At 42.0% G+C, this 19,884-nt stretch overlaps 1 protein-coding gene and 1 long non-coding RNA gene across 4 annotated transcripts in view; one reads left to right on the forward strand and one right to left on the reverse strand.

Annotated features, from left to right (window-relative positions):
• TUBGCP2 (tubulin gamma complex component 2) overlaps window positions 1-19,884 on the forward strand; it is a 93,412-nt gene that overhangs the window by 4,345 nt on the left and 69,183 nt on the right. For all 3 annotated transcript variants that reach the window (XM_048859473.2, XM_048859475.2, XM_048859471.2), the window contains 3 exons: window positions 9,013-9,141; window positions 12,854-13,030; window positions 17,341-17,500. In XM_048859473.2, coding sequence (XP_048715430.1) covers window positions 9,013-9,141; window positions 12,854-13,030; window positions 17,341-17,500 — 466 coding nt within the window. The remainder of the gene's footprint in view (window positions 1-9,012; window positions 9,142-12,853; window positions 13,031-17,340; window positions 17,501-19,884) is intronic.
• LOC125640651 (uncharacterized) lies at window positions 378-11,183 on the reverse strand. The gene is made up of 3 exons (XR_007357847.2): window positions 10,988-11,183; window positions 2,355-2,591; window positions 378-2,071 (listed from the first exon to the last, which is right to left on the reverse strand). It is a non-coding gene; the product is annotated as an uncharacterized LOC125640651 (long non-coding RNA).

Below are 19,884 nucleotides of genomic sequence, written 5' to 3' on the forward strand. Positions count from 1 at the left end.
CATTTTTTTCTTAATTGGAGTGTGACTAGGTGACAGGTCTCAAAGTGTAACCATAAACAGGGAATTGTCATCCAACAGGGATGTGTCTTGTGCGGGCTCACAGGGATCATTATTGGCCCTATGCTATTTAACATTTTTATCAATGACCTGGAAGAAAATATAAAATCATCACTGATAAAGTGTGCAGATGACACAAAAATTGGGGGAGTGGTAAATAATGAAGAGGACAGGTCACTGATGCAGAGCAATCTGGATTGCTTGGTAAGATGGGTGCTATCAAATGATATACTATTTAATAATGACATGTAATGTATACATCTAGGAACAAAGAATAAAGGCCATGCTGATATCAGGGTGGATTTGATTTAAATCACTCGTCAGGAAGATTCAATTTAATCATGGATTTCTACATAAAAGTGCATTTATTCTTGTTGGTTGTTATAACCTTAATACATATGCTTCTACATCTCTCTCCAAGTTGTAGTTTCATTTTTAGAAGGTTACACTATACGTTTTTAAAGTGATTTATTTTGAAAACTTTTCAGATTAGTTTTACAGCTATATCAGAAAATGAATGATTGTTTGATTATTTCATTTACAAAAGGTAATTGAAGCAGGTAGTTGTGAAGTCATTAGGAGGTGAACTATCTCCAATTCAACAGGTTAATCATTAATATTTGGAGGATTTCCTTGCCACGCTGTATTAGGAGGAGAACATCATCAGACAGACATTTAAATTGTTTTGTTTAACTAAAACAACAATGTTATGTATTCTGGATTTCTTGAATGGTTCACCCTTAGCTCTGAAGTTCATTATAGTTCACATTATGGAGGGATGATCGCTGGATGTCCATGTCATAGCCAACTCCTCCTCTTCAGCATTTAAGGTTTGACCCTGGCACCGAATATTGAGAATATTTACAAGAAAATGAGCTGGAGATAGTGCTTGTCCCATTCATTTTTTTAATGTTTGTAATTTAACTCTGTCATTGCATATTTCTCTTTTTAGGATCTCACTCAGTTCTTTCCAAATTTCAACAGAGTCAGTAATAAAACAGCTATTTCCCTGCGCTTTGTTCAGGGCTACGAAATAGGCTTCACGGTACTCAGCATGTGTTCAACATTTCTCTTAAGCCCAATGTTGAGGACTTTGGCTATGACAGTGCCATCTATTTTTTCATGATTTTGTTCACAAACTGTCATCAGGGTAGGCCAGTTCTTGATATAGTGCTCAAAACAGACCACTACTGAGTTCCATCACACGTCTTATGGGAGAGTTAGTTTGGTTCCTCCCACTTTTTTCAGAGCAGCTGCTGCAAAGTGATTGTTACGGGAGTATTTTGCAATTTCAACAACGTTAGCCTTTATTTCTGGAACACTGATGTCTTTGGCTAGGAGGCGCGTCAAATGAACACTGCAACTGTATGTTATTCGTTTGGGACTCTCTTCTAAATAACTTCTTCTCATTTTGGATACATTTGCAGCATTGTCTGTGACCAAGCTGCGTACTAGACATTCTGTTTTGCTGTGTGTGCATTTCCTGATATATCAATTGTTTCTGTAAGGAAGGCATTCCCTTCTTCTGTTGTCACACAAGCACATACGACAGGATCATTGCTCCACCCATCAAGACTCAGGTTAACAATTTTACCCTCTATACCTTTTGCACACTGCTCAACTTCTCTTTCATACATTTTATCCAGCAATTTGCCTGCAATATCTGCTCTGTTGGGTGGACTATATCCTGGTCTTAATGACTGAACCAAGTTAATGAAGTGTGGGTTCTCAGTCAGAAAGAAAGGAGAGTTTGTTTCATAAACAAACCAGGCAGTTTTTTCATCGATTACCTCTTTTTTTAATCTGCTCGTTCTTATCATAAACTTATCTGTGGTTGTTTCCGGATGATGGAGGTTTTTTTTTCTTTTTGCTACAGGTGATATACTGTGGCTATGTGACATACATGATGTGACTGAAACACTATCATGGGCAGATAACTCTGAAACTATAGAAAATGATGGTGATCTTGAAGGTGGATAGTCTTCAGAATCCTGTGTGTTGAGGATGGATTCTCCTAAACAAAATAAGTCAATGCAGTTATTTAATTATTATTACCATACTGCTCATTTAGTATTACTCATTGCATTCACTGACACTTAGTACTACTTTAAAGGTGAAATTGTAAAAGGAAGATCTGCCTATTTCAGCTATTTATTTTTTTCGCAACTGCATCTAAAATGATAGTACCATAGAGTAATAACTATATTTTTTGCTCAAACATGAGAATTCAAGAATAGTCCAGAAGGAAGACAGGCAGTCCTTAAGAAAGAAGTATGAAATAAAAAAAGTTTACCAACCTGAAGATCCTGAATGTTCAGACATGTTCCTTTCATCATCTTCAGCGCAGCTTCCTCATGGGATGGAACACTTCTCATGATGTTGTTTTATTCAGGCAACCAGGCCTTGCATTTCTTTGTTGCACTGTTTGCATTTTGCACGCATGCCTGCCTTACCCAAGGGTAGAGGAACTACATTTAAATGTTGTCAAACTGGGTCTCTCTTTTACGGCCTGCTGCCATTGTAGATTTTTCTTTCTAATGAGAGAATGGTATGGTAGATCTCAAATCAATGAAGGCTACACTCAGAAAGACCTCAAGACTTCTGGAATATGCTGCTCAAACAGTTTCCCTTTTGTTTCTACTGCCTATTCCTCCTCACATTTATCTCCAGACTTCTTCTCCTTGTCCAGATCTATTTCGCCTCCAACAATTTTCTATTCATTGAACTTTTTGAAACTTTGCACTTTTAGAGAGAGGTAAGGGATTGACTCTGTGTACACAAATTGTAGAGGGACAATAAGGTTGAGGTCTGTTATTTCTCACCTCTTTATATTATTTATTTATTTGTTTAGAAACATTTTTGCTGTTAACAAGCATGTTATCTCTGGAAACACAAATCCACAGTCTGAGAACTGCAAAACTAAGCATCTCTGATGGTATCTTCTAGACTGAGCCATGAGTCCCATTGGGTAGATAGAAAGATTAACCTAAATAAACTATACAGAAGCCCCTGGAGCCCCGTAAAATTGGGTCTCTAATCCATGAACTGTTGGAATTCATTTACAAAATTTTTCTTAAACATTACATGAATATATTGTCTTATACTATAGAATTTATAATCCCTATTCCATGATGAGATATTTTTGAGCTATAATGTATCTTTAGATAGGTTTTTTCCTCAAAAAACATTTTATCAAAAAAATTTGATTTTTAAAAATCTGATTTCTTTTATTTAAAAAAATCATTGAATTTTATCCACCCTGGCTGATATGATGGGGGACTCTATCCTGGGAAGCAGTGACTCTTGAGAAGGACTTGGGGTTGGTGGTGGATAACTAGCTGAACATCAGCTCTCAGTACAGTGCTGTGGCCCAAAAGGCTAATGCTATCCTTGGATTCATAAACAGGAGAATCTTGAGTACGAGTATAGAGTTTCTGCTGTTGCTGCTTTCCCCCTCTTTACTCTTCTCCCCCCCCCCCCCTCCCGGCACCCAAGAGAGTACCATTTGGCCTAGAGGAAGGCCAGGAGACAATGAGTTCTTGCCTCACTTCTTCCACTTATGATCATTAATAGTTCTGTGCAATTCACATCCCTGTTGTTGAGCATGACCTCATGCTTTCCTACTGCCTAGAGCAGGGGTGGGCAAACATTTTGGCCTGAGGGTCACATCTGGGTATGGAAATTGTATGGTGGGCCATGAATGCTCATGAAATTGGGGGTTGGGGTGCGGGCTCTGGCTGGGGGTGTGCGCTGTGGAGTGAGGCTAGAAATGAGGAGTTCAGGGTGCAGGAGGGGGCTCCAGGTTGGGGCAGGGTGTTGGGGTGTGGGGGGGTTGAGGGCTCTGGCTGGGGGTGTGGGCTCTGGGGTGGGGCTGGGGATGAGGGGTTGGAGGTGCAGGAGGGTACTCGGGGTTGGGACCGAGGGGTTCAGAGGGCGAGAGGGGGTCTGGGCTGGGGCGGGGGGTCGGGGCACAGCAGAGGGTATGGGGTGCTGGCTCCTGGTGGCGCTTACCTCACACAGCTCCCAGAAGCAGCGGAATGTCCCGTCTCCAGCTCCTACGCAGCAACGTGGCCAGGCAGCTCTGCACGCTGCCCCGTCCGCAGGCGTCGCCCCTGCAGCTCCTATTGGCCATGGTTCCTGACCAATGGGAGCTGCGGGGGTAGCGTGCGGAGCCCCCTGGCTGCCCCTATGCATAGGAGCTGGAGTGGGGACACGTCGCTGCTTCTGGGAGCTGCACGGAGCTATGGCACGCACAGAGTGGGGCAAGCCCTGAGCCCCGCTCCCCGGATGGAGCGATGGAGAGGGGCAAGCCCCGGACCCTGTTCCCTGGTGGGAGCTTGAGGGCCAGATTAAAATGTCTGAAGGGCTGGGTACAGCCCCTGGGCCGTAGTTTGCCCACCCCTGGCCTAGAGTATAGGTATCATACCCTGTCTGTAAAATGGGGAGGGAATCTGGAGTTTAGAGTTTGTACAAGGCCCTCTCTGAAGGAACCTGGATCAGAACCTAGATCTGTAACTCATTCATTTAGCCACACTGTCTTTCAGAAAAAATATGCCAGATCTTGGCCATGGTGTCTTATAATAGGGATATTCTGTATACCTATCTTTGCAAAGAATTTTCAGATCCACAGGTGAATGAGAATTTTGTAAATATAAACAACATTAAATAAATAAGTAGAACCCTAACTTAGTCTGTTACTTTAACAACTGGACTGTACTCCTCACCCAGAGTCAGTAAGAGACCCCAGTATTCTATTTCTTTCTAGCAGATAGTTGCAGATGACGGTATATCTTTATTTTCACTCTTTATTTTTAGATCCTGGAAATTCCATACAATTCCATATAGTTAAAAGAACTGTATGAAGAGTTACTCCTGGGAGAATTCTGTGCCAAAAAAAAATAAAATTTCTGCACATAATAATTTAAAATTCTGCATATTATTTGTCAAAATAACATAATATAATCATGCCAGTTAGTAGTGTCTGTTTGAAGAAACTATATTAAGCTTTGTCTGCACTAGCACTTTTGTTCGCAAAACTTTTGTTGTGAAGGGATGTTATGAAAACACACCCCTGACCGACATAAGTCTCACTGACAAAAGTGCCAATGTGGACAGCACTATGTTGGCGGGAGACACTGTCCGGCCGACATAGCTACTGTACTTGTTGGGGATGGTTTAATTATGCTGGCAGGAGAGCTCTCTCCTGCCAGCACAGAGCGATTAAATGGGAGACCTTACAGTGGTACAGCTGCAGCAGTACAGCTGTGCCGCTGTAAGGTCCATAGTGTAGACATAACCTGATGCTCAAGCAAAGTTTCTTAGCACATGGTCCAGCAGATTACTGATCAAACTCTTAGGTCAAGACCCTCCTCCACCCCCCGCACCCTCCCCGAGTTCAACTGCCGTTTTCTTTTGTCATCTTAGGTGCAATGCCAGAGAGAGACAGGGGAGAGAGAGGAGGGTGTCTTGGGTGCGTGCCCTTTCTTTTTATAGTCCTGTCTCCCCTTTGAGGAGTGTTTCCAGCTGGGAGCAAGATGACAGGCAGTCTAGTGAGGAAAGGAAAGTCCATGCTGTGTCTTTGCTAAAATGTAGATTTTTGTCCCTGCTCTCTTCCTTGCCAAGGAATGGCCACTCAGGAGGTAATGGTCCATCAGCCTTGTTGACACCTGGCTGAAGCATCAGCTTGCCCTTTGTCTCCAAGAAAGTGGCTTAGCCACTCCCCAGACTTATCTGGGAAAAATACTTCAGTCATGATTTCAGTTTATGTTTATAACTTTACATATAATGTTGCTATGTGCATTTTGCCATGACATTATTGATCAGCAAATTATGAGTTTTTAAATGATGCCTCACAAGGCATATCTTATACAAACATTATTACAGTAGTGTGTAGAGTTTGGACGCAGGGGTGTATTTTGTCATACACATGTAAGCTTACTCCTTGCACTTGTGCATATGCATTTTGATAGTCTTTAGTTGCTGTATATACTCATTCATTAGCCCCTTCATTTATAAGCTGACCCCTCATGATGGATAGGTAAAAATAGTAAAAACTGTATGACCCTTTCATAAGCCGACCCTATATTTCAGGGGTTGGCAAACTTTGGCTCCTGGCCCATCAGGGTAAGCCGTTGGCGGGTCGGGACGTTTTGTTTACCTGGAGCGTTCACGAGCACTGAGCCCCTCAGCTCCCAGTGGCCACAGTTTGTTGTTCCCAGAGCTCCATTGCCTGGGAACGGCAGACTGCGACCACTGGGAGCTGAGGGCCTCCATGCTTGTGAAAGCTTCAGGTAAACAAAACGTCCTGACCCGCTCGCGGCTTACCCTGACAGGCCGGGAGCCAAAGTTTGCCAACCCCTGCTATATTTTAAAAGCTGGAGTCACAAGAAACACTCAAAAGTTTTGCTAGAATTATTTTAATATAACGAAAAACCTTTTATTGTTATAATAATAACTGAACAAATATGTATTCACCTTCAAAATTACAGTCCATATTTAAAATCAGTAAATGGATATTTAAAACAAGTAACTTAGAACAATATGAGACTTTAAAAAGTTTTAAAATCCTTCAAAGTCTGAATCAGTCTCTGATTCACCAAACAGTTCATTAAACTCTGCTTCAGTCACAGCTGTACCTGCATTGTCATTGTACATGTCGGCAGTGTTGTCTTCAGACTCAAATTCCTTCTCATCATCAGCCTCTGTTGTGTCATTATCAAATATGGCATCATCTTCTGACCCGTCGAGTGCATTGCTGATACAGCATTTCCTAAATGATTTTTCTGTCATTTCTGAGGGAATGGACACTCACGCGTCCTAGATCCACTGGGCGACCAGATTGATTTCGGGCTTCATAAGATTCCTGCCTTTTGTCAACTTCACCATACCTGAGCACATCCATTCAGACCACATTTTGCATAGTCTGTCTTTAAAGGGTTTGTTCAGGCAGACATCAAGCAGTTGTAGAACTGAATTTAAGCCTCCAGGTATTACAGCCAAAGTAGTTTTCATATGTTTGGCCACATTTTTCACCTCATCAGTCTTGTATGCCCTGAACATGTTCCAAACGAGCATATCAGGTTTCTTGAAAAGTGCACCTGATCTCTTATTCCACGCTTTTTCCAGCCATTCAGTAGTCCCACTTTCAGCCATCCATCCCTTTTTGTGTGCTCATATGAGGACACCAGCAGGAAATTTCATGTTTTTAGGCAAGGTTTTTCTTTTAAAAATAACAACAAGAGGGAGCTTTGATGCATTTGCCAAACACGATGAAACCACCGTAAAATGAATTTTTTTCATGGCCAGTGCTTTTAATTAAAACTGTTTTTTCACCAACACCGTTCTGTTGCTCGGGAGATAGAATGTCACCGGTGTTTTGTCCATATTTCCTATTTGTGACAGTTCAAATGCATATTCCTTTCGATATTTTATAATAAACCTTTGGAAAGATTCGATTTTTACTTCCAGATCTCTCAGCAACTTTTGCTCTTTCTTTGTTCGCTGACGAAGACAGAGGCTATGATGGTTCCTGAAGCGAGTACACCAACCCGCTGATGCAACAAACATTGATGGCTTTACTGCCTTGTGTTTGTCATCTTTCGACATTTGCAGAGCACGCAGACGAATTCCAGTTTTAGTGACAATGTACCCATTTTGTCGACATTCAACAACCCAATTACTGAGATCTTTCTCTAGCTCAGGAAATAAAGCGCACCTTGTTGGACATTTTTTCTTGCTTCTTGGCATGTCTTTTAGTGTTGTTTTATTTTTTCGCCATTCTCTTACTTCTCATTGATACATAATTTACGAGCCGCGGCACAATTATTGTTTGCTTCTGCATATTCAACAACTTTAAGTTTGAATGCTGTGTGATAAGCAGACCTTTTTCTTTTGATTTCACCGTTGTTCATTTTAAATACTAGTATGAAAATAGATTATTATTATAGTTATAGATTTTGTAGGACTTTATATAGGAATGCCACCTGCTTTATCACTGTCAAATTATTATTGTTCTTTGCTTATTTCAAAGCAGCCCTGTAGATTGGCATGTCTGTGGGGATAACAGGCTATTTCAATTTTATTAGAGATTCCATCGATTCTGCATGTTATATTTTCATATTGGCTAGAGACTTATGGGGTCCATTGGTAGAAGTGCATGAAGAGATCAAATTATACAGTAGCAGACTGACACCAGTGCTATAGTACTATTGTTCATTGTATTTTTCTGATTGGCTTGTAAGGCATAGCATTTTGTGAAATGCATCGGTCAAATGTCATGCAGATCTGCAGCACTGCTCTTTTAGTATTCCTTTCAAGCCAGTCTAGTCCACTAAACAAAGCCTTTGCAACTTTAAAAGGCTGCAGTATTGACATCAATAAATGGGTTGGCAAACTTTGGCGCCCAGCCTGTCAGTGTAAGTCGCTGGCAGGTTGGGACATTTTGTTTACCTGGAGCATCTGCAGGCATGGAGCCCCTCAGCTCCCTGTGGCCGTGCTTCGCCGTTCCCAGCCACTTCGCGCAGCTCCCATTGGCTGGGAATGGTGAACCGCAGCCACAGAGAGTTGAGGGGCTCCATGCCTGCAGACGCTCCAGGTAAACAAAGCGACAATGTATTAGATATTCAATTAAATGATTCCATAGAGTTTAAAATCATAAATTTTTGGTGTAGACCCATTTATAAGTCAACCCCCGCTCTTTGATGTGTCGCTTTTTTACCAAAAATATTCGGCTTATGAACAAGTGTTTATGGTATATGATCACATACTGGTTTTTGCACAGCACCTCTGTGGCTCTTTGTAAAGTTGGGTATGCAAAGGTAGCCCCATTTGACAAACACCAAAGCCAAGATTTGACATTTTCTTTGTTCTTCTAAATAGTGCATTTGAAACTTTCTCCTAAAATGCTAAACTTTATGTTTAAGTACTTAACTTGTATTATTATATGATGTTTTACAGGTTAAAATAGCAGAATTTTCTCGAACTCCAGAAGATTTTTTAAAGAAGTATGATGAGCTGAAATCTAAAAATACGAGAAATCTAGATCCTTTGGTGTATCTGCTGTCAAAGCTCACAGAAGACAAAGAGGTAGCATATTTGTTTCTGCGTTTCTGTCAGTCTGATACATAATATTTGGAAGTAGCAACAATGATTTCTGATTATAGTAAACCCTATTAAGAAGCTGTTCAGATAAACATATCTGAACCAACTAGTTAAGATTACAATAGAGTATGTGAGGGCATTCATTTTAACCCCCTGTTTCCCAGCAAGTTTTTTTTTGGGTCTAGACATGAATTTTAATTTTGATTTTGAGAAAAATCCATTCAAGCTATTTTGAATTATATAAGGGTAAAAAACATACATTTTACACTCTGAGATGTTAAGATGTCTTTGTGCATAATATGTATAAAATTAGAAAAATAACAGTTCTAAGCATTTAAAAATTGGACATTTCACCAGAACAGGTCTTCTCTTATGCTCATCACTGCACTGCTAAGGCCCTGATCCTGCAATCTGTTCTGCACAGGATAACTCTTGTGTCCAAGCAGAGCCCCATTGATTTCATTTCCGTTCCATGTGGATGTAAGCATACAGATTATATTGCAGGATTTGGGGGCCTTAGTTAGAGTCTGAACTAATATCTGTGGAGAAAGTACTCAGAGTACAAAACTTGATCTGCAGATAGATTTTGAATGCAGAAATTTTTTCTTCTTAAAACTTATCTGGAAATCTTCAACAAAGTAAACTTAATGGCTGAAATTTTTCAAAAGTGGCTTCTTATATTGGATGTCTCTATTTTTAGATGGCCAGCTTGACACATGTTGGCCCTGATTTACAGAAGCTTTAAGCACCCATGGCTGCATCTGCAGGTCCTGTTGATTCAGTCCCAAGTGCTTCAAAGTTGGGCACCCAAAACCAGAGGTCACTTTTGAGAATTCTGACCTTCAAGACTTCAGCAGTTAGTTTCCTGGGGAGATAACCTCATGCCCTAAAGTGTTTGTTTTCTATGAAAAAAACCTAAAACATAAAAAAATTTAAACACTGACGTCTCTCTTTGTTGAAAGTTTTGTGCTATAAATCTTAATTTTGTTTTTTTCAAACCCACTCTTCAAGCACGTCTCACTGCATATTACAAGTCCTGCACTCTTGGTATTTGCAATGTGAACAAGTAAACGAACACAGTGTAGCTGAAATCATCTCAGTTTTTTTTTTAAATGAATTGAAAGGAGTTACAGGTACTCTCCCTGCCGCTAATACCCCTGACAATTTCTTGGTTTCAGAATCTTATCTTCTGTTTTCTTTGTTGCTGTTGTTTGTTGTTTTTTTAAAAAATTAATCTCTCTATTCCTTTGTGAGAAATTCACAGTTTCATCTATTGTTTCTAACTGGCTACATCAGGGAAAGAGTAAAGATAAATACAGGAAGGGTTGTCAAATGCACAGAGTAAACATACAGAAAGAGACTTTTTCCCCTCTGTTCTCTGTTACAGTTGTCTGGGAGGTTATTTGAAACAATAGAAGGTGAAAAAATGCAAATAAAATTGTGATTTTTAAATTGCTGTGTCCTTGTAAGTGCCACATCTACAGAGCTTGTAAAGTGCACCCCTTTGGAGCTTTTTTCCTCCCTTTTTCCTTTGTGATTTCTGTTAGAGAATGAGCAGGAGGACCCAGAGGCGGATTGAGTAGACGGGCTTCTTTGTTGCGGTACTTGTTCCCCTCGACCCAATTGTTGAGTAAGCACTGAATTAGTTACAGCAAACTCTTTTTATCTAAGTTAGTATGTAAATACCTACATTTACTAGAACACTCCCAAAACCCTTATTGAGTAATATGAATGCCCATACAATGAATATTAATAGGTATATACGGAATATAATTATCCCTGCCCCTGTTTACTGTTTACAGCATTAAGCATATTCTACAGGCAATTTTACCTTGAAGATCTGTTTCTTTGCAGTAATTGCAGGCACAAATTCTCTTGATCAGCAGCTCACAGGGAAGGGAGGAAGGGGCCATGACCCCAAGCTCATTTATGTAGCTGGGAAAGGAAGGGGGAAGATAACACTGCTTTACACAAAGCATATCCTTTAGAGCCCCACATTCCTTATGCAGCTGCAGTGCTTATCAATCCTTAACAAGCAGAAGGGAAAGGAGAGGGATAGCACTTTATCTATCAAGTGCAGAAATGGTGCCTGTGCTTCTACCCCCTAATACCATGTCAGCATACCAGCAGTTTCCCAGGTCTTTACTTAACCCTTACATATCCCAACAATTTCCTCTTTGAAAAAGGGGGTGAGGGGTAGAAAAAGTTATGTTAATGTAGCATTCACATTGCACGTTAAATGCCCAGAAGTCAAGAAATGAAAAAAATTCTCACTAAATTTAACTCAATTACAAGGTACATAGAGTTTGTTATAGTCCAGTTTCTTTTAAAATATATATCTTAATATATTACTGTTTGTTTTATGGCATACATCTAACAGACAGGAAACTGTTTTTGAATGTTTAACTTAGTGACCTTAATGTCACACAAATGTATGTTTTTGCTTGCCAGGCAACACTAAAAAGAGGATCTTGCATAGGGATGTAAATACTGTTTAAAAAGTTAACCGTTTAAATGATTAATATATTTCGTTTAAATGATTAACCAGCTGGGGCTGGCGGGGGGCGGGGGTTAACAGTTAAGGTGGGTTAACAGGTAAGACTAATGCTTACCAGTTAACTGGTAAACATTTTACATCCCTTATCTTGCACAAAGACAGCTTATAAAATACTTGAATCAAGGATTCAGAGGAACAGCCGTGTTAGTCTGTATTCGCAAAAAGAAAAGGAGTACTTGTGGCACCTTAGAGACTAACGAATTTATTTGAGCATGAGCTTTCGTGAGCTACAGCTCACTTCATCAGATGTTTACCGTGGAAACTGCAGCAGACTTTATATACACACAGAGAATATGAAACAATACCTCCTCCCACCCCACTGTCCTGCTGGTAATAGCTTATCTAAAGTGATCAACAGGTGGGCCATTTCCAGCACAAATCCAGGTTTTCTCACCCTCCACCCCCCACACAAATTCACTCTCCTGCTGGTGCTAGCCCATCCAAAGTGACAACTCTTTGCATAATCAAGTCGGGCTATTTCCTGCATAGATCAAGGTTTTCTCACATCCTACCCCCCCCCCCCCAGATGTTCTGGTTTAACTTGGATTTAAACTTGGAGAGTGGTCAGTTTAGATGAGCTATTACCAGCAGGAGAGTGAGTTTGTGTGTGTATGGGGGTGGGGGGGATGTGAGAAAACCTTGATCTATGCAGGAAATAGCCCGACTTGATTATGCAAAGAGTTGTCACTTTGGATGGGCTAGCACCAGCAGGAGAGTGAATTTGTGTGGGGGGTGGAGGGTGAGAAAACCTGGATTTGTGCTGGAAATGGCCCACCTGTTGATCACTTTAGATAAGCTATTACCAGCAGGACAGTGGGGTGGGAGGAGGTATTGTTTCATATTCTCTGTGTGTATATAAAGTCTGCTGCAGTTTCCACGGTAAACATCTGATGAAGTGAGCTGTAGCTCACGAAAGCTCATGCTCAAATAAATTCGTTAGTCTCTAAGGTGCCACAAGTACTCCTTTTCTTTTTTTGAATCAAGGAGTTGTTGAAAGAGGGGTGAGATGTGCAATGACTGTGTCCATGTGGGTGAAGGTCTCTCTGATCTATCATTTTTGGATATTTCTAGAGCATCTTGTCTAAATCCTTGTTCTGCTGCATTCATGAATAAGTTCTTTTTGTTGTTGTGTATTTGTAGACACTCCAGTATTTACAGCAGAATGCTAAGGAAAGGGCAGAACTTGCAGTGAATGCCACAACAAGTGGTAGTACCAGTTTTACCATTCCGTCAACCACTTCCAAGATATCCATGCAAGAACTTGAGGAGTTACGCAAGCAACTTGGCAGTGTAACAACTAGCTCCAGTGTACAGCAGGTACTATCTCTTCCACAGTCTGGAGATACAAGACTACTTGGAGTGTGTAGGGCTTTAATCATTATCTTTTATTACCTTGTGGTGTAGTTGTGGCAAAGTGTGAATTTTCTGTAATATTTTTATGAATCCTATGTGTGCCTCACTTTCCCTCTGTACTTTGCATTGCTTCCCAGTGGAAGAAAAAAGGATAAGTCTTCTCTTGTGTTGGGGGGGAGGCGGCCGGACGCAGGACATGGTGTGGGTGTCCCCTTGCTATCTGGTCTGCAGTAAATAGTATAATTAAGGAACTGATTGAAACTGATACAGATCAAAATGGGTTCCAAAGGGACAATGAAAGCCCCAATGACTGAACAATTGACACTCAATACTAGGTAGATGGGGCTGCAAACTCAGCATGGCCCTGCCTGGAGACAGAGGACTGGGAGGGCATAAAGAGTGGGCTTCTGGAAGAAGCTGGCTGCTCTCATCTGGGACTGAAAAAGAAGTCAGAGAGACAGAGCCTAAGAGGGAGTCCATTATAGCTTGGATGGTGGATTGCTCTAGCTAGACCAACATGGACTATGTTTTAACATTTGTTTCTCTATGCTAAATCAAGGATTTCTGTCAGGGTTCCTTCCCCACTCTGACCTCTAGGGTACAGATGTGGGAACCTGCATGAAAGACCCCCTAAGCTTATTTCTACCAGCTTATGTTAAAACTTCCCCAAGGCACAAAGTCTTTACTCTTGGATTAATTAAACACTGTCAACATCAAGTGATTTAGACAAAGAACCAGGGAAAGGACCACTTGGAGTCCTACTCCCCCAAAATATTCCCCCACGCCCTACACCTCCTTTCCTGGGGAAGGCTTGATAATGATATCCTCACTAATTGGTACAGGGGAACACAGACCCAAACCCTTGGATCTTAAGAACAACGAAAAGCAATCAGGTTCTTAAAATAAGAAGTTTATTTAAAGAAAAGATAAAAGAATCACCTCTGTAAAATCAGGATGGTAAATATTTTACAGGGTGGCCAGATTCAAAACATAAAGAATCCCTGTAGGCAAAACCTTAAGTTACAAAAAGATGCAAAAAACAGGCATACACATTTCCTTCAGTACAGCAAATTTCACAAGTGAAAATAAAGAAAACCTAACGCATTTTCTAGCTAGATTACTTACTAACTTTACAGGAGTTGGAGGGCTTGCATCCTTGATCTGTTCCCAGCAAAGGTATCACACAGACGGACAAAAGCCTTTTTCCCCCCCTCCAGCTTTGAAAGTATCTTGTCCCCTCATTGGTCATTTTGGGTCAGGTGCCAGCCAGATTACCTGAGCTTTTTAACCCTTTACAGGTAAAAGGACTTTGCCTCTGGCCAGGAAGGACTTTATAGCACTGTATACAGAAAGGTGGTTACCCTTCCCTTTATATTTATGACAGCTTCCAATTCTGTATTCCAGTTGACTCACAAATCCTGCTCTTTTTTGAAAATGCTGTTTGGTGTCACTGCAAATACTTGCTGGGATGTGTCATTCCCTAAAGAATGTACAAGTCTCTAATCAGCAGTCTGTTTCAGTTGGACTCATTGAGCAGAGCTCACAGTATGAAGCAGAAACTCTGGAGCCAAGAGGTTCAGTCTTGGAGGCAGTGAGGCCAGATGGCCTACTCTGAAGGAAGAGACCGACCCTTTGGTGGTCTGGCACACTGAAAAGATTCCTCCAAGAGACTGTTTAAAAGCTGGAGCATCGCACAGATTCTGTGGATCTGTATATGATCATAACAAAATCCCAGTGCAGGAGGGCAAGGAACTGAGAGGTATCTGGTAGAGAGTTTCATCTGGCCTGACCCGTTCAGTATTCCTCCACTCACTAATATCATAACCTGTATATAAAAGGTGTCATGTAACTTATCAATAGAAAGCTAATAACATACTGATCATTAATATTATTCTGTAGTGTATATACAGAGGACAAATTCAAAATTGCAAACATACTGGGAATTATGATCTTGAAGTGTGTTTGCAAGGCATGGCTGAAGTTACCCCAACCTAGTCAAAGGTACTTCCAAGGTACATTAAAAGACAGTGGGAATGCATTTACATAAAAGGTAAACAGAACCATCAAGCTAACAAGGGGAGGAGATAACCACTCAACATCATGTCAGTGGGGAGATTGCAGGAACAGATCAATTTATATTTTAACAAACCAGCTGGGAAAGAAGCCAGCATGGAACTTCCTTCCCCACAAGACTCCATAACTCCTTCCTTATGGCGTGAATGAACTTTGAAATGGATTCTCCTGATAGTTACCCCCAATTAAAGGTTCACTGTACCATAAAAGAGAGAGAGGCAAAGAACCTCAGATTATCTTTCATCGAAGAAGACAAAAGAACGGAGCACTTTGGACTTGGTGGCAGATCCTGACCAAGTGGGTGGTCAGCCATGTCCTGGAAGGTGATGTGGTAAGAATCTAACTTTGAACCAGGACTGTAGTTTTGTTAAGTTTTGGTCTCTAGAAAGCATTTTTCACTTTTATTTGCTTATAACTATTTCTAACTCTGTCCTTTATACTTGAACTCACTTAAAATCCTATTTCCTTTTGATAATAAACTTGTTTTACTTTTAATTGAAACCAACCCAGTGCTGTGTTAGAATTGAAGTGATAGTTAACTCCAGTTATAGTGATAAACTGTGCACTTTGTCTCTTTAGAGGAGCAAACAAATCTTATTCCTCTGAATGGTCCAGGAAAGGGGCTGGACATTGCAGAGTGCACAGTTTTGGGAAAATTGGGCACTGAGAGGGGTTTGGTTATACCTGGCAAGATGACCCTAAGCAGGTGGAGTCCAGAATGTGGCTGTGTTGTAACAAGCAGGCTGCTGGAGTCAGAACTGATCCGGGGCAACTTATTACACATACTCATCTTGTATGCCGGCTGGGAGCATCCAGCTACAGCACCAGAGCAATTTTAAGGCACTCAGGGTTACAGGGCAAGTGATGACAACCTCTAACTGGTGTGGGTTGCACCCAGAGTGTGACACAGTGATAGTAATATGGTTTGGAAGTACAGAAATCCAGTATAAGAGCTGTCCTCAACCCCGATTCACCATCAAGAATATAAGGTTCTTTTCTGGCTGTGGAGTTGCACCTTGAATACACACTCCTCTTCCAGTGTCTTCATGACATTTATCCCTGGGACAGTGTGATGTGCTGTCCTATTGGAGTCACTAGTGGCCAGTGCATCTGACTTCAGTCCTTGGTTCTCTCATTAGAACTCCTGCCAGTGTCTAGTCCTCAGGATTAGCTTTGTGACTGTTAGGCTCAGAAGCCCAAACTGTTGGAAGGAGAAGGGAATCAGACCATGAGCTGCCTCCTCATCTGGTCCTAATTTTAGAAAGGGAGATTGCATGCAATAGAGGGCCCCAAGCATCTGGTTGCTTTGCTTGTGCTTAAGGCTAGCCCTACTAATGCCAGAAGTGTTTGGAGATGGAACTGGCCAAGGTGGAGGTGATGGTATTGTTGGAGGAGAAAGAAATGGAAAAGACAAGAACATAGAGAATTCATCGCATCACAGAGGATATTTGGGGTTGGTCAAATGAGAAGCACAGAGTCCAGCAAAGCCAGTTCCTGCATCAGGTAGATCTTAGGATATTTTTATGAGCATCTGCATATTGTGGGGAGCACTGGGTCAGTGTGTGCCAGGGATTGCAGGGAACAGTGTACAGGGGTGGAATGTGTCACACGTTTACCAGGGAGAATGGTGCATTAGGGTGGGAAAGTGCCATGCATTTCCTCAGATTCTCAGTATCACTAGAGCTGTTCTGTGGTTTGTTAGCCAACACGTTATTCTCTTCATAATTTGGAAGATGGGATTTAATTCTGGGTTGTGACCCAGATTTCAATCCATAGTAAATTGTCACAGCTGAGAAATAAAACTCTAAAATCACCTGTTTATTCTGTGGACACTGGTAAACTCTACCTGAGAATGGCAAAATGCAAAAATGACGTCTTCCATGGTACTGGCCAGTCCCTTGTAGGCAGAAAAGTTAACCTGCCTTTCTGTCTTCTTATAGTGACTGAGCCCTAGAGTTGGGAATGGGAAAACCAGGCTGTTTTGTCTTTACTTGGTGAAATAAACAAAGCTTCTAAAAATGCTTGAGCATACAAAGAAAAAAGCCCTGCAGTGTTACAACCGGTAGCCAGGTCCTGCATCCTGTTCTCTCCACCGTTGTCCTCAGAGTGACTAGTTCAGCAGTTTGTAATTGATGTCTGGTTTGAAATGATGCTTTTCCAGGTCGGTGTTTTTAAAGAAGCCCCTCTCTCCTTTCTGACAGCCTCTTGAGCTTATACGAAAGATACTCCGAGACAAGCAAAACAAGAAGAATTCTTGTCAGCCTATTCCAGTATTTCCAGCCTGGGTGTATGAGAGATCTGCACTTAATGGGGATTTCTTAACTGGATCCAGTTTAAGCACTGACGCAACAGTGCCTATAGGTATGTATCACACAGACAAAAATGACGAATGTTTTATTCAGTGCATTTGCTCTCTGGTCTCATTCAGATTTCACCAAATATTCAAGATGAGGAGAAAGCTTAGCTCCAGTTAACTCTGCTAAGTAAGAAATGGGCTGAGAGAAAAGCCTTAAAGCTTTGTTTACAGTATTTGTCAATACCAAATCCCAGCCCCAAAATTTTATTGGATGCCATGTTTGAAACCAGATGATAACACATGTGTTTGCTCCAGTCAGATCCCAGTGTGACACGTTTCTTCAGATACTGTAGCCCCTCAGAAAGATGGGGTCACCTGAGATCGTGGCCATTCAGATAACTCATCCCCACCTGGGTGCATGTCAGAAACATCTGGCCAAAGCTCCAGGAATCAATGTCATCTGATGGCTCTGAGGTATTGGATGTAGGGTGACTTGGAAATGTCACGGTGCTAGTCCTGACTGTATACTCATAGGATCTGTCAGATCAGTTCATGCAAGATTTTCTCTGGAGCCACCTTCCCCCAGCATTGTGGAGATGAAAATGATGCTGCTTCTTTGAGTGATTGCACATGTCTATGCCACTGTTGGTATGTGTGCATGCCTCGTGCGCAGATATCAGAAATATTTTCCCTCTGCAGCACCCATCAGGGCAGCTCGAGCGCCCTCTGCCATCATGCACCACTGGGTGCAGGTATAAGAGGATGGAGCCACCCCTAACACCTCTGTTCCTTCATACCACCAGTGACAGTTGTTAGAGTGCTCCAACAATCTTGATATTGCAAGTTTTTCCCCTCACATTTTGTATATAGTTTGTTCTCTTTAGTTAGGTATAGAGTTTAATTAGTGTTAGTGATAGGTTTTAGCTTTAGGTCCTTTTTGGACCAAATTTGAGTCTTGGGACCGGTATTGCAGCCATGCCTAGTTCTCCAGGGATTAAGTCCTGCTGGTTGTGTGCCAGGTCAGTGCTGGTCAGTGACAGGTATCACATTTGTAAAGGATTTTAGCCTCTCTAGAGCAACGAGCTTTAAGTGTCTTCCTATGGAGGCAGCAAGCCATCTGATTCAGAGCATGCTCTGAATGCTACACTTTAAGTATGGAGTACACCACCCGAGATGTCTGCAGCACCTTGATCTGTCAAAGAAGAGAGAGAACTTCCAAAGACCCAGTACCCAATTCAGCAAGATCATTGCTGCCAAGGCCACCTAGAGGCAAAGACTCGGGGGGATACTCTGAGGGGAAGTGTTCCCAGAATGCTCCTCATCTTGAAAAGGGTTTTTGTCAGTTTTGGAACTTTTGCCACTTCCATTGCAGCTGAACCCTGAAGTTCCTATGCAAAGACAACAAGGTCAAGACCCAGTATGCCAGAGGCATACACAGCTGCCAGAGAACTACTCAGTCTTTCTGTACAAGTGACCCTGGCGATACAGGAAGAATTTCAGCCAATACTGGTGACTGCAGTTCCTACACCACCTCCGCTAGAGCATGCAACCTGATGCCCTCTACACTTCCAGTGCCTAAGAGCCAGTACATTCCAGAGGAAATCCACCATTAAAATCCTCAGTACTACCATCCCCAGGCTCAGCTTATGCTTATCTATTTCCTGTCCACACAGAATCTGCTCCACTCTTGTCACAGGACTCAGAGTCATCTCCTTCAGACTCAAAGTTTGGGTCTTTGTGTCCCATTCAAAATGGGTCTCATAGTCCCAGCAGTGAGCACATCTCAAGTCACAATGGCCTGTGCAAGCACGGGCCTCACCACCATGTCAGTGGCCTTTCTGGATTCTGTGGGGTGTCTCTCTCCTGGTAGGACCTTACCTCACCCACCTCAGTTGACTTCTTTGAGGGTGTACTGAGATCATCGTCACCGCAGATACCACTCTCTGACACCTAGTGCAGGTACCAAGCAGCTGGAAGTTGCTCAGACAGCTCCTCCACCACAAGAGAGACCAGACATTGCTTCAGCATTCTGGTGCATTGTCTTCCTCATCACCAGATGAGGCTTTAGAGATGGTGAGCAATTCACTGACACGGGAAGATTACCAGGCTCACAAAGAACTGCTTAAAAGGGTGGCCTCAGTGTAAGACATTAGGGTGGAATTGGTCTGCAAGAAATCTCACAAATTAGTGGACATACTAGCTTCGACGGGTCCCTCCAAAGTGATGCTCCTGATTAATGAAGCAATTCTGGAGCCAGTCAGAACACTCTGGCACACCCTTTCTTCCCTAGCTCCTACAGCGAACTGTGTCCTTTCTAAGTGTTTTGAATACCTCTACATTCACCCTCCCCAGGCTCTTGGTGTGGTGGCAGCAGATAATGAGTGAATGAGGCAGGGGCACCAAGCATCAACGCAAAAGAGGAAGGAATCAGAGACTGGACTAGTTTGGT

The sequence above is a fragment of the Caretta caretta genome, chromosome 7 (genome assembly GCF_965140235.1).
Source record: "Caretta caretta isolate rCarCar2 chromosome 7, rCarCar1.hap1, whole genome shotgun sequence".
Classification (NCBI taxonomy): domain Eukaryota; kingdom Metazoa; phylum Chordata; order Testudines; family Cheloniidae; genus Caretta; species Caretta caretta.